The following is a 12334-nucleotide window of genomic DNA, read 5'->3' as shown; positions in this document are numbered from 1 at the left end:
CTGTGGGAGCTTTGTATAGGAGCTTTACCCAGGAGGTGAACCCTGTCCCAAACCTGAACCGCTCCAGTACCTCTATGAGGAACTTATAATTTGACTCTGTCGAAGGCCTTTTCTGCGTCCAGGAAGACGATCACCTCAGGAGGGAATCATGATCACGTTCAACAGGCGCCTGATGTTCGATGTTAGCTGTCTACCTTTGACAAAGCCCGTTTGATCCTCTGCGACCACCTCTGGAACGCAGTTCTGCAGCCATTTGGCTAGGATCTTGGCCAGTATTTTGGTATCTAAGTTAAGAAGTGAGATGGGTCTGTATGACCCACAATCCTTTATCTTTCTTGTGTATTAGTGAGATTGAGGCCTGTGCTAGTGTATGTATATGTATCTGTGAACATCTCCCGCAGGTGCGGGGCCAGTGCTGTCGCAAACCTTTTGTCGAAGTCCGCCGGGAATCTATCTGGTCCTTGCGCCTTCCCCGCCTGCATGGAGCTAATGTTGTCCATGATCTCCCCCAGTTCTAGCGGTGCTTCCAGGTCCCATTTTCTGTCCTCCCCCACAACTGGCATGTCCAGTCTATTGAGGAACTGTTTCAGCCCAAGTCCCCTGTTGGGGGCTCTGAGGTGTACAGCCCCTAGTAGAAGGCCTCAAAGATTTAGTTGATCTTTTCTGGGTCTGTTTCTAATGTTCCTCTGTTGTCTCTAATTTGCGCGATCTCTCTAGTGGCTGCCTGCTTTTTCAGCTGGTGTGCCAGCAAGTGATTGGCTTTGTCTCCGTGTTCATACAGGGTCCCCTGTGCCTGGCGGAGTTGGTGCACTGCTTTCCTCAAGGAGAGCAGGCCAAAGTCTATTTGTAGATTTTCCCTCTCTGCCAGGAGACCCTGCCTGTCTCCAACCTCACACATCCGTGTAATGTGGAGCGTGGTCGGAGATTACGATTTCAGAGTATTCCGCCTTGACCAGCCCCGGAAGCACCGATTTCCCCACCACAAAGAAGTCAATCCTAGAGTATACGTTGCCACTGGGGAGAAGAAGGAGAACTCTTTCTCCCCTGGGTGGGTGAACCTCCAAGGGTCCACCATCTCCATCTGCTCCCTCAAACCACGAGTTCCTTCGCCATGTTCGAGGTCTTCCCTGTTTTGGGATTTGACCTGTCTGTCCGTGGGTCCTGTACACAGTTAAAGTTCCCCCTCATGATCAGTTGGCACGTGTCTATGTCGGAGATTTCCGACCCGGTCTTTTTAATGAATATTGTGTCGTCCCAGTTGGGAGCGTACACATTAACGACTACTACCGGTGCCCCGTCTAAGGTCCCGCTGACCATGACGTACCGTCCCCCTGGGATCGTAACCGTCTTTGTTGCCTTAAACATCGTCCTCTTATTGATTAGTATTGCCACCCCCCTGGCCTTCATCCTGTTACAGGACTGGTAGGTCTGACCCACCCACCCCTTTCTTACCCACAGTCAGTCCTGCTCTCTCAGGTGTATAGACATAGAACATAGAACAGTACAGCACAGAACAGGCCCTTCGGCCCTCGATGTTGTGCCGAACAATGATCACCCTACTCAAACCCACTTAACCCGTATACCCGTAACCCAACAATCCCCCCATTAACCTTACACTACGGGCAATTTAGCATGGCCAATCCACCTAACCCGCACATCTTTGGGCTGTGGGAGGAAACCGGAGCACCCGGAGGAAACCCACGCACACACGGGGAGGACGTGCAGACTCCACACAGACAGTGACCCAGCCGGGAATCGAACCTGGGACCCTGGAGCTGTGAAGCATTTATGCTAACCACCATGCTACCGTGAGGCCCCCTAACGGTGTATGTATTGGAGGAAGACTATATCGGCTTTCATGTTTCTTAGGTGGGTGAAGACTCTGGATCTTTTCACTGGGCCATTAAATCCCCCGACGTTCCAGGTGACTATCGTGGTTGGGGTCTTTTGACCCCTGCTCCTGTGGGATTAACCATGTTTACCTGGTGGACCGCCCCTGTACTCCGGGGTTTCCCTTTGTTAGGGGGCCATCCAAGATGGCCGCTGTCAGTGCTCTCTCCATGTGGTCGGGTCCCTGCGCTCCGGGATTTCTCTTTGTCCAGGGGGCACCCAACATGGCCACCAACTGTGCTTTCTTTTCCTCCCACCCTCGTTGACTACTCGCCGTGCTGGCGTTCCTTGCTAGGGGCCCCTTATTGCTTCCCCTGCTGTCGCTGTTCCAGCCCGCACTCCACGACAAACATCTCTGCCTTAGCAGGGGCTGTAAAGAAGTGTTCCTTGCCTTGGTATGTGACCCAGAGCTTTGCTGGGTACAGCTGGATTCTCCGTTTGGGAGACTAAGAGCGCGATTCTCCGCCCCCCACGCCGGGTGGGAGAATCGCGGGAGGGCCGGGCGAATCACGCCACGCCGCCCTGGCACCCCCAGCGATTCTCCCACCCTCCCCAAAATGGCGTGTCGCGTTTTGCGACAGGCAGCTCGGAGAATCGCCGCTCGACGTTTCTCACGGCGACCGGCGATTCTTCGGCCCTGGATGGGCCGGGCGGCCTGCCGAACCCAACCGGTTCACGGCGACGCCAACCACACCTGGTCGCTGCCGGCGTGAACAGCGCGCGACAGCTGTGTGTGGGGCCTGTGGGGGGCGGAGGGAGGATCGAGCACCACGGGCGTTCTCATGAGGTGTCTGGCCCGCCATTGCTGCCCACCGATCGCGGGCCGGCGTCTCTAAAAGACGCACTCTTTTCCCTCTGCCGCCCCGCAAGATCAAGCCGCCATGTCTTGTGGGGCAGCGGAGGGGAAGACGGCAACCGCGCATGCGTGGGTTGGTGCCGGCCAACCTGCGCATGTGCGGCTAACGTCACTTCGACGACACCGGCCGCGTCATTCTCGGCGGGACGCTTTGATGCAAGCGTCAAGACCGGGCGCTCGGAATTCACGCACCGCCGCTACTAGCCCCCTTGGGGGGGGGGGGAGAATAGAGGGCGAGGAGCGGCCCCCGACGCCGGAGTGAAACACTCCGGGTTTCACTTCGGTGTCGGCTGTTTGACTCCCTTTGGGAGAATTGCGCCCTAAGTCCCCACGCTGACATGAAAACGGTGGTGTTTTACGCCAGGAAAACTGGCGCAAGACGGCTATCGATTCCCTGCTCCGGGGGCGGAGGGGGGCTAGCAGGGAGCCAGCGTAGATCCCCCAGCTGTAGCTGCCGAAACGGCCATGAGCATTTCCTGGACCGTGGCCGCGCATGCACACGGCGGCGTCCTACAGCGGCCGCGCCGTGCTTCATGGCGGACTCAGCCCTCGGACTCAGACCACAAAAATAGTACCCTCCTTCGGCCGCTCGCCCGCCCCGGACCGCCCGCCCACAGTGCTCCCCTGCCCGAATGAATCCCCCTGCCCGCAGATCGACTCTCCTCTGACTGGTGGCACCGGACTGAGTCCGCAGCCGCCACGCTAACTTCACGCCGGAAACTCGGCCAGTCGGGGACGGAGCATCGTGGGACGGGCAATGGATACATCGAGAAAGCCGTGGATACTTCGCGGAGCATCGCAAAAGCGGCGCCGCCCCCGATTTTGGCATCATCGGGGATTCTCCGCCCCCTCGCTGAACAGGATTTTGGCGTCGGGGTCCGGAGAGTCCAGCCAGCCCAGACTATCTGATCATTAACACATTGCTGTGTGTGGGATCTTGCTGTGCTCAGAGTGGTTGCTGCGTGTCCTGCATCACAACAGCGACCTTGCTGCAAAAACAACTTAATTGGCTGTCAAGCACTTTGGGATGTTTGGTCATTGGGAAAGAGCAATGTACATGCAAGTCTCTGCTGTGGGCCCTCCAAGTTAGATGGACCTAGAAAGTATCCAGATCCCTTTCCCTGTCAATTCAAGCCCCCCTGTCTCTCTCACTTATCATCTGCACTATAGGTTATATGTTGCAGATATCTACAGATTATATATCGGATGTACCCACCTGTTGTAATAAACAGAAAAGACGTCGGCATTGAGGACGTGCTGATCCAGGATTCGTTCAAACACCGGTTTGATGTTGTCGATGGAAATAGTTCGGAATCCCATCCCCAGGACCCCGTCGAACTTGGCAAAGATGAAAGGATAAGCTGGCAAGGCAGTGGCTTCAGCAAAAACCTGGATAACCGGGATATTGGCCACCTATTGGAATCAAGATCTAGCTTTATAAATCACATCTCACAAACTAGGATCAATCACGCAGCTTCCAGACAGTGCTGGGAGGGAGTGTATGGGCGGTCCCAGGGGAACAGGGTGGTCTGACTGGGCATGGGGGGTGGGGGGGGTTGTAGACTTGGTGAATTAATTACAGGTGTATCATGGGTATTCAAATGACCATTATTTGAAAGGTGCAAGATTCTGACGGGGGTTTGACAGGGCAGATGTTGAGGGGGTGTTTCCTCTCAGGGGAATCTAGAAAGTTTCAAAGGACGGAATCTCCTATTTAGGACAGGGATGAGGAGGAATCTCTTCACTCAGTGGGTCAATAATGTTCGGAAAGCTCTTTCCCAGTGAGCAGGGGTCCTTGAATATATTCAAGATTGTGTTAGGCAAGTTTTGGATCAACAAGGGAGCCAAGAGTTATGGGGGGGGGGGGGGGGGGGGGGGGGGGGGGGGGAGTGGAGTGGGGAGCGGAAAACAGATAGAAAAGTGCTGAGGCCACAACCAGACCAATCATAATCTTATTGAATGGCGGAGCAGGGTCAAAGGGCAGAATGGCCTCCTCCTGCTCCTATTTCTTAAGTTCTTATGCTCTTATTTGCCTATTAAGGGAGCAGTCCTTCTCCTTAAAGGCAGAGGCCCCGATCACATCAATTGACCCATATGGTACAGTAAGAAGCCGACCTTGCTGAATGAATGGGAACTGAAAATGGTGCACAGTAAATAAAGTTTGTGCTGATGCATGAAAGGGGTTCATCACCAATTTCTAACCATTACGATGTCTTGACTGAGGACTCCCTTCACATTCCCAGATCCATACTGAATAGCAAATCCTTGTCCATTGGCCTCATATGTCCTTGAGGTAGAGGAGTCGTACCTGTTATGGGAATCTGCAAAGAGGCAAAACAAGGTGCAAGCTATTTAATTTCAGGATTTAATCATTTTTGGAGGATCTGATACATATGAATCAAACCTTGGTGTATAGCCCCATCCAGTGGCAAAGCAACATCTGTGTTACACCTAAAGCGATTGATCAATTCCATTTTTTTTTACACTTTGTTGAATTTTATTCCTTGCCATATCCTTAATTTTGTAACTTCTCTTTCTTTTTCCCTTGCTGTTAACCGTTTTATATTTTGCACATGTTTTCTCCAATCATGAAAAAGTTTCTCTGATCTAAATCTTGAAAATGTTCTCACATTTTCTTATTGATTGGCTCATTTCATTTCTGCGCAGCTCCCTTTAGAACCTGCAGCAGCTTCGAGATCTGCCCACCATCTCAAAGGTCTTGCGCGGGGGAGGGGGGGGGGGGGGCGGTGGGAGATTGACGATGGTGTCAGTTTGACAGGCGTGTCAGGGGTTTGTTGGAGACTGAGGTCAGCGATGGGTTTACACAAATCTGACCAGATGTGGGGGAAAGAAGTGGCGGTTTGTTGGCTTGAGATCTTGTTAATAATAATAATAATAATCTAGATTAGTGTCACAAGTAGGCTCACATTAACATTGCAATGAAGTTACTGTGAAAAGCCCCTAGTCGCCACATTCCTGCGCCTGTTTGGGTACACAGAGGGAGAATTCAGAATGTCCAATTCACATTACAGCACATCTTTCAGGACTTGTGGGAGGAAACTGGAGCACCCGCAGGAAACCCACGCAGACACGGGGAGAACATGCAGACTCCGCACAGACAGTGAATCAGGCGGGAATCGAACCTGGGACCCTTGTGCTGTGAAGCAACAGGGCTGACCACTGTGCTACCGTGCCGCCCATAATGGAGGAATGCTCGCTGAGCTGCAATGATGCACATACCTTAGATTAATCAAGAGGACACTTACAACAAGCTGTGTAGATCGGTGAGCAGTTAGCCGATGGTATCCAGAGGTTGGCTGACCCTGTGTCGAAGATGACTTTGAAGTTTTGTGGAGGTGTCCCAATACTGATCTCCCCGAAATATTGGGTCTGAAAAGGACAACACGACAGCGACAGGGACTCAGGACATCTCAAAGTGCATAGTTTTGAAATGCTGCCACTGTAGAAAAGGTCGCAGGCAGTTTTCCACAGAGCAAGGCCCCACAGACAGCAATGTTAATGCAAGGCCCCACAGACAGCAATGTTAATGCAAGGCTCCACAGACAGCAATGTTAATGCAAGGCCCCACAAACAGCAATGTTAATGCAAGGCCCCACAGACAGCAATGTTAATGCAAGGCCCCACAGACAGCAATGTTAATGCAAGGCCCCACAGACAGCAATGTTAATGCAAGGCCCCACAAACAGCAATGTTAATGCAAGGCCCCACAGACAGCAATGTTAATGCAAGGCCCCACAAACAACAATGTTAATGCAAGGCCCCACAGACAGCAATGTTAATGCAAGGCCCCACAAACAGCAATGTTAATGCAAGGCCCCACAGACAGCAATGTTAATGCAAGGCCCCACAAACAACAATGTTAATGCAAGGCTCCACAGACAGCAATGTTAATGCAAGGCCCCACAGACAGCAATGTTAATGCAAGGCCCCACAAACAGCAATATTAATGCAAGGCCCCACAGACAGCAATGTTAATGCAAGGCCCCACAGACAGCAATGTTAATGCAAGGCCCCACAAACAGCAATGTTAATGCAAGGCCCCACAAACAGCAATGTTAATGCAAGGCCCCACAGACAGCAATGTTAATGCAAGGCCCCACAAACAACAATGTTAATGCAAGGCCCCACAAACAACAATGTTAATATGTTTCTTGTGATGCTGGTCAAGGAATAACCTCCAGCCTCTACCACTAGGAAGACAAGGGCAGCAGATGCATCGGAGCAGGAGTAGGCATGTCACTGGCCTATCAAATGTCTGAATGGCACAAGATGACAGCCGGCCTTCTTGGGTAACAGACAACGTCGAAGTCTTGCTGGCTCTCTCGGCGGCGGCGGCCGAGACCCCTCGCAACTCCCCAAGATTCTTCCCAGAGAGAAAGAGGCATGGCCCTCAACTTCTAATTCATTTCTCCCTTCCTCACCCTTAGATTGTCAGTGTGGCTAGCTTGCTCCTCTTCTCTATCTGTGCAATGGTGACGGATAGCACGTTGGCAGACATCCCTTCCTCCCGTTCTTGCCTTCTTAAGACAGTCAGGAATCCAACCTTTGTTTGTCATCTTCACCCAAGAGCTTAGAAATACAGACACTTAAACCAACGCCCCTCACTGACAATCACCCAGCACAGAGCTGTAACATACACGGTGATTACCGCGCCCTAGAAAGGGGAAGACAGCCATATTAACAGGGAGAGCTGTTTTTAAAAAGAATTTAATCAAAAACACAATGGGTAGGACTCTCTGGTCCGCCAGTTGGGTGTTCCTCAACCACACACCATTCTTTGGGAACAGGATCCTATCTTCCTGCCGAATGTCAATGGGATTTTCCCCTTGTGACCATCCCACACTGCCGTGAAACCCGCTGGCGGGGGTGCGCTGCTCACGAGAAAATTGAATCCTGACAACCGAAGAATTCCGGCCAATATCGCATTAATAATAGTCTTTATTCGTGTCCCAGGTCGGCTTACATTAACACTGCAATGAAGTTACTGCGAAAAGCCCCTAGTCGCCACACTCCGGTGCCTGTTCGGGTACACGGAGGGAGAATTCAGAATGTCCAATTCACCTAACAGCACGTCTTTTGGGACTTGTGGGAGGGAACCGGAGCACCCGGAGGAAACCCACGCAGACACGGAGAGAACGTGCAGACTCTGCACGGACAGTGACCCAAACTGGGAATTGAACCTGGGACCCTAGCGCTGTGAAGCAACGGTGCTAACCACTGTGCTACTGTTGCAATGCTACCGTCGCAGAGCCGCAGTGCTGCTATTGAAATACTAATAATCTTGTTTTACCTTATACTTTGTTTCCAATTATGAGAAAAATTGGGTTTGATCATTTCAAGGTTGGGCGGCACAGATCAGTGAGCCCCAGGTTACAGACTTAGGAGCAAAGTTTAATCAAGAGGACTGCGTACTTACATCCAGGTAGTTGGTCAGGATTGTTGGTGCTGTTCCATTGCCCACGTTGGTCCCAAATTCTTTATGAACATCCCGAGAGACATCCGTCAGTTTCACCCCAAGCTGCCGTAGTGATTGGCGAATGGATGGCATTTTATAGAGAGGGATCCTTCGGAGACAGGAATGTTTCAGAATGATTGCAGAGCAACGGCATACACCTCTGCTAAATGTCAGCGGACAAGAAGAGGCCATTCAGCCCATCAGCTGCAGCGCTCCCACAAAACAACGTAGGAGCCACCCAACCACCAGGAACAATTTGCATTTATATAGTGTTCATAAGAGTGTGTTTTGTTGATAAATTAAATAAAGAAGTCAAGGCAGGAGAGCAAAGTAGCAATAAGGAAAACGATGATCAGAGTGTGGCAGGAAAGGACAGCGCGTACACACCTGAGAGTACACCAACAGATAAGGCTGTAGGTTACAAATAAGACAGAACTAAAGGCTTTGTATCTGAATGTTGCGATCCAAGTTGATGCTATCAATTAAAACAGAAGATGCTAGAAAAACTCATGCTGGCAGCATCTGTGGAGGGGTGAATTAGAATTAATGTTTCAAGTCCAATACGACTCTTCTTCAGGGCTAAAGAGAGGGAGAAATGTGATAGACTTTATACTTTTTAAGAGGGGGTGGAGCAAAGTACAAGGTCAGGGATATGTGGGAGATCAGGAGAGATTTGACAAAGACATCGTGGACACAAGACAAAGGAAGTATTAATAGTAGTATTAAAGACTAAAGAAGGTGCTGATAGTGGCATCAAGGTAGGATATGAGAAAATGTTGATCGCAGCACAAGGATTAGCGTTCTGTGAAAGCAAAACTTATAAATAATCAGAGTGGGCAGCACGGCAGGACAGTGGGCAGCACGGTAGCACAAGTGACTTGCAATGTGGCTTCACAGCGCCAGGGTCCCAGGTTCGATTCCCCGCTGGGTCACTGTCTGTGCGGAGTCTGCACGTTCTCCCCGTGTCTGCGTGGGTTTCCCCCGGGTGCTCCGGTTTCCTCCCACAGTCCAGAGAGGTGCAGGTTAGGTGGATTGGCCGTGCTAAATTGTCCTTAGTGTCCAAAAAGGTTAGGAGGGGTTATTGGGTTACGGGGATAGGGTGGAAATGAGGGTTTAAGTGGGTCGGTGCAGACTCAATGGGCCGAATGGCCTCCTTCTGCACTGTATGTTCTATGTTTTATGACCCCATGGGGGAGGCGGAGGGGCATTGGGACATAAAATTGGATTAAGAAAGGAGATCAAGGTCGAGGAGAGAGTTTATGGTCTGAAGTTGCTGAACTCAATGTTAAGCCCAGATGTTTCTGCACATGGTTACTCTGTCTATGTTTAGTCTCCCCATTGTAGAGGAGGCCGCATGGGGGGCAGGGAAATCAGTCGACCCAATTGAAGGAGTTGCCAGTGAAACACTGCTTCAAATGAAAGGAGTGTTTGCTCCAAGGCCCCAAACACTGCGGGTGGGTGCCGTACCTGGATTCCCAGAAGGATTTTGACAAGGTGCTACATCAAACATTACTGCACAAAATACGAACTCATGGTGTAGAGGGTAATATTTTAGCAGGGATTGAGAGAGGATTGGTTAGTTAACATGAAACAAGAGAGTAGCGATAAATGGGTCATTTTCAATTTGGCAAGGTGCTGGGCCTCAACTATTCACAATTCATGTCAATGTCTTGGCTGAAAGTTGCTAAATTCGCTGAAGATACAAAGATAGGAAGGGAGAGAACGTAAGGGGTGGAATTTTCCGGTTCCGCCGGCCTTTGGCAGGCAGGAGTGGAACATTCTGGGAGAAGCCAAAAATCAGAATCTTGCCAGCGGGAATTCAGTTCGGAATTCTCCCACCACCACCTTTTTGGTGGGCTGATGGGAGCACAGGTTTCCGGCTGATCTATGCCGGGAACGCCGTTTGCATGCATGACCATATCATGAATGCTCGTGAGAAACGCTGCTCGTCGGAATCATGTTGTCCCTCTCAATCTTGCCATTAGGAAATTAGACCGGTCTGAATCACGTAAGTGGTGTCCAGCTGGCAGGCCTCACTTCTCTTGTGACTTCAAGGTTAGTGCAACATTCAAAGTAGATATGCCACAGCACTGGCCTGGGTTCTCAGTGATACCAATGAGCCACTCTACCGGTGGGGGTGTGGTGTTGGTCTGCTCACAGCTTCCCTCTGTACCCCAGGAGGATGTGTCCTAGGGGGGGGCTCAGGCAGAGTTGCACTCGGAGAGAGAGAGAGGCCAGCATTGCAACTGGAATGACAGAGGTATGGGGGGCAATGGTGGGGTTGGAATGTGGACTCTTTATGCTCTGTGGAGATTCTAAGGACATAAATACATTAGAGCAGTTTAGAGAAGATTCACTCGACTAATACCTGGGATGGTGGTTGGTTATGTTATGAGTAAAGGCTGGACAGGTTGGCCCTGTATCTACTGGAGTTTAGAAGAATCAGAGGTGATCGTATTGAAACATTTAAGATCCTGATGGGACTTGAGAGGGTGAATACTGAAAGGATGTTTCACCTTGTGGGAGAGATGAGAATCAAGTGGCACTTTAAAAAAATTTAAGATGGTGATGTGGAGAAATTCTTTCACTCAGTGGGTGATCAGATCAACCATGACCTTACTGAATGGTGGGGCATTCGTCAGCGGGGTCAAATGGCCTCTCCTGCTCCCAGTTCATGTATTCATTTGTTTATAATTCTTCTTTGAGTTTGTTTAAAATAACATTTGAGTTTCACTGTGAAATATTTATTGGTGATGGAGGAAAGGGTGGTGAAATGATAAAAAATAAAAGGGGCTGAATTCTCCAAAAATGGGGCTATGTCCCCATGCTGGCGTGAAAATGCTGGCATTCTACTCCAGACTTTCCTTAAAAGAATATACAGCCAATGTCCTACCTGCAGGGGTCTGGCAGGGCTCCGGAGTGCTTCACGCAGCTTTGGCTACGGATATGTGTTCCGCACCTCCGGTTCCGAGTCTGCGCATGCACACGGCGGCTGAGCCGAGCGCGATGGCGGACTCAGCTGGCGGACCTGGACCAACCAACAAGGTCCCAACGATCTGCCCCGCGCCACTCCATCTAACCCACCCGATCGCCGCCCCGGCTGCCCATGAGGTCACCCCCGATACTTGATCCTCCTGCAGCCCCCACCAGGGCAGCCGCGGACTGAGTCCGCAGCCGGGGCACACGAGAGTCCTGACCGGCCAGATGTGGTTAGAACCACGCCGTCGGGAATTCAGCCAGTCGGGATCGGAGCACCGCTGGGAGGGCCTCTGGCAATGGCCCCCCCAGCCGTGCCATGTACATTGTGTGTGAGCGATTCTCCGGGGACGGGAGAATCGCGGGAGAGGCGCCGGACACGATTGTTGCGTAAAAGTGGATTCTCTGCCCCGGCGCCAAACGTGATTCTGGCATGGGGCTGCGGAGAATCCAAACCAGGGATCTTTGACTTCAGATTTATATCTTCCAGTTGGATTCTATCTCCAATTTAGGCCTTCAGCTGGATGTTTTCATTTCCTTCAGCTTTTAATGGTCTTCACTGTAGACTTGCAGACAGTAGGCAGCCAGTAGCCAAGAGAGAGAGAAAGGGAGGGAGAGAGAGACTGGGCAAACTTCTTACTTCAAAGGTCTCATGTCTTTTGCTGGCTTCCCTCCAAAAGACCCACCTGGTAAAAATGAATCGCTGTCTGTTGCCAGGCAGAACACTGCCCCTGGCCAATCCATTGGCCGCCAGCCAAACCAATTGAACCCCAATTTGCTGGGTACAAGCAAGTCTATGATTTCCATTCCCAAATACAAAACTTGACGAGTGCTCCAGCTGTCAAGCTATTTCAAACATTAAGTTCTGTTCTTCCTCTGCTCAACTTAAAGATATATCTCAATTAACGATCGCCGGGCCAAAAAAAATAAAAATAAAATAAATGGGAATAAATCAAAATCAAGAAGAGGGAAGGACTCTAACAATTGGTGTTTTCAAGCCTGAAATCAGTAGATTTTTGTTCGGTGACGATATCAACGAACATGGCGCATAGGTGAGAAAAAGGAGTTGAGATCAAGGTCACCCAGGGTCTAACTGAATGGTGATGCAGACTCAAGGGGTCAATTGGAATACTCAT

General features: G+C 50.7%; 1 protein-coding gene across 3 annotated transcripts in view; it reads right to left on the bottom strand.

Annotated features, from left to right (window-relative positions):
- The window catches only part of ren (renin), an 86612-nt gene that overhangs the window by 43552 nt on the left and 30726 nt on the right, over nucleotides 1–12334 (bottom strand). For all 3 annotated transcript variants that reach the window (XM_038820939.1, XM_038820937.1, XM_038820938.1), the window contains exons 2-5: nucleotides 8184–8331; nucleotides 6013–6136; nucleotides 4949–5067; nucleotides 3963–4159 (exon numbers count right to left, since the gene is read on the bottom strand). In XM_038820939.1, the coding sequence (XP_038676867.1) occupies nucleotides 3963–4159; nucleotides 4949–5067; nucleotides 6013–6136; nucleotides 8184–8315 (572 nt within the window). In that variant the 5' untranslated portion in view covers nucleotides 8316–8331. The remainder of the gene's footprint in view (nucleotides 1–3962; nucleotides 4160–4948; nucleotides 5068–6012; nucleotides 6137–8183; nucleotides 8332–12334) is intronic.

This window comes from Scyliorhinus canicula, chromosome 15 (genome assembly GCF_902713615.1).
Source record: "Scyliorhinus canicula chromosome 15, sScyCan1.1, whole genome shotgun sequence".
Classification (NCBI taxonomy): Eukaryota; Metazoa; Chordata; class Chondrichthyes; order Carcharhiniformes; family Scyliorhinidae; genus Scyliorhinus; species Scyliorhinus canicula.
The sequence above is the reverse complement of the archived record's forward strand: the minus strand, read 5'-3'. Positions and strand labels throughout refer to the sequence as shown.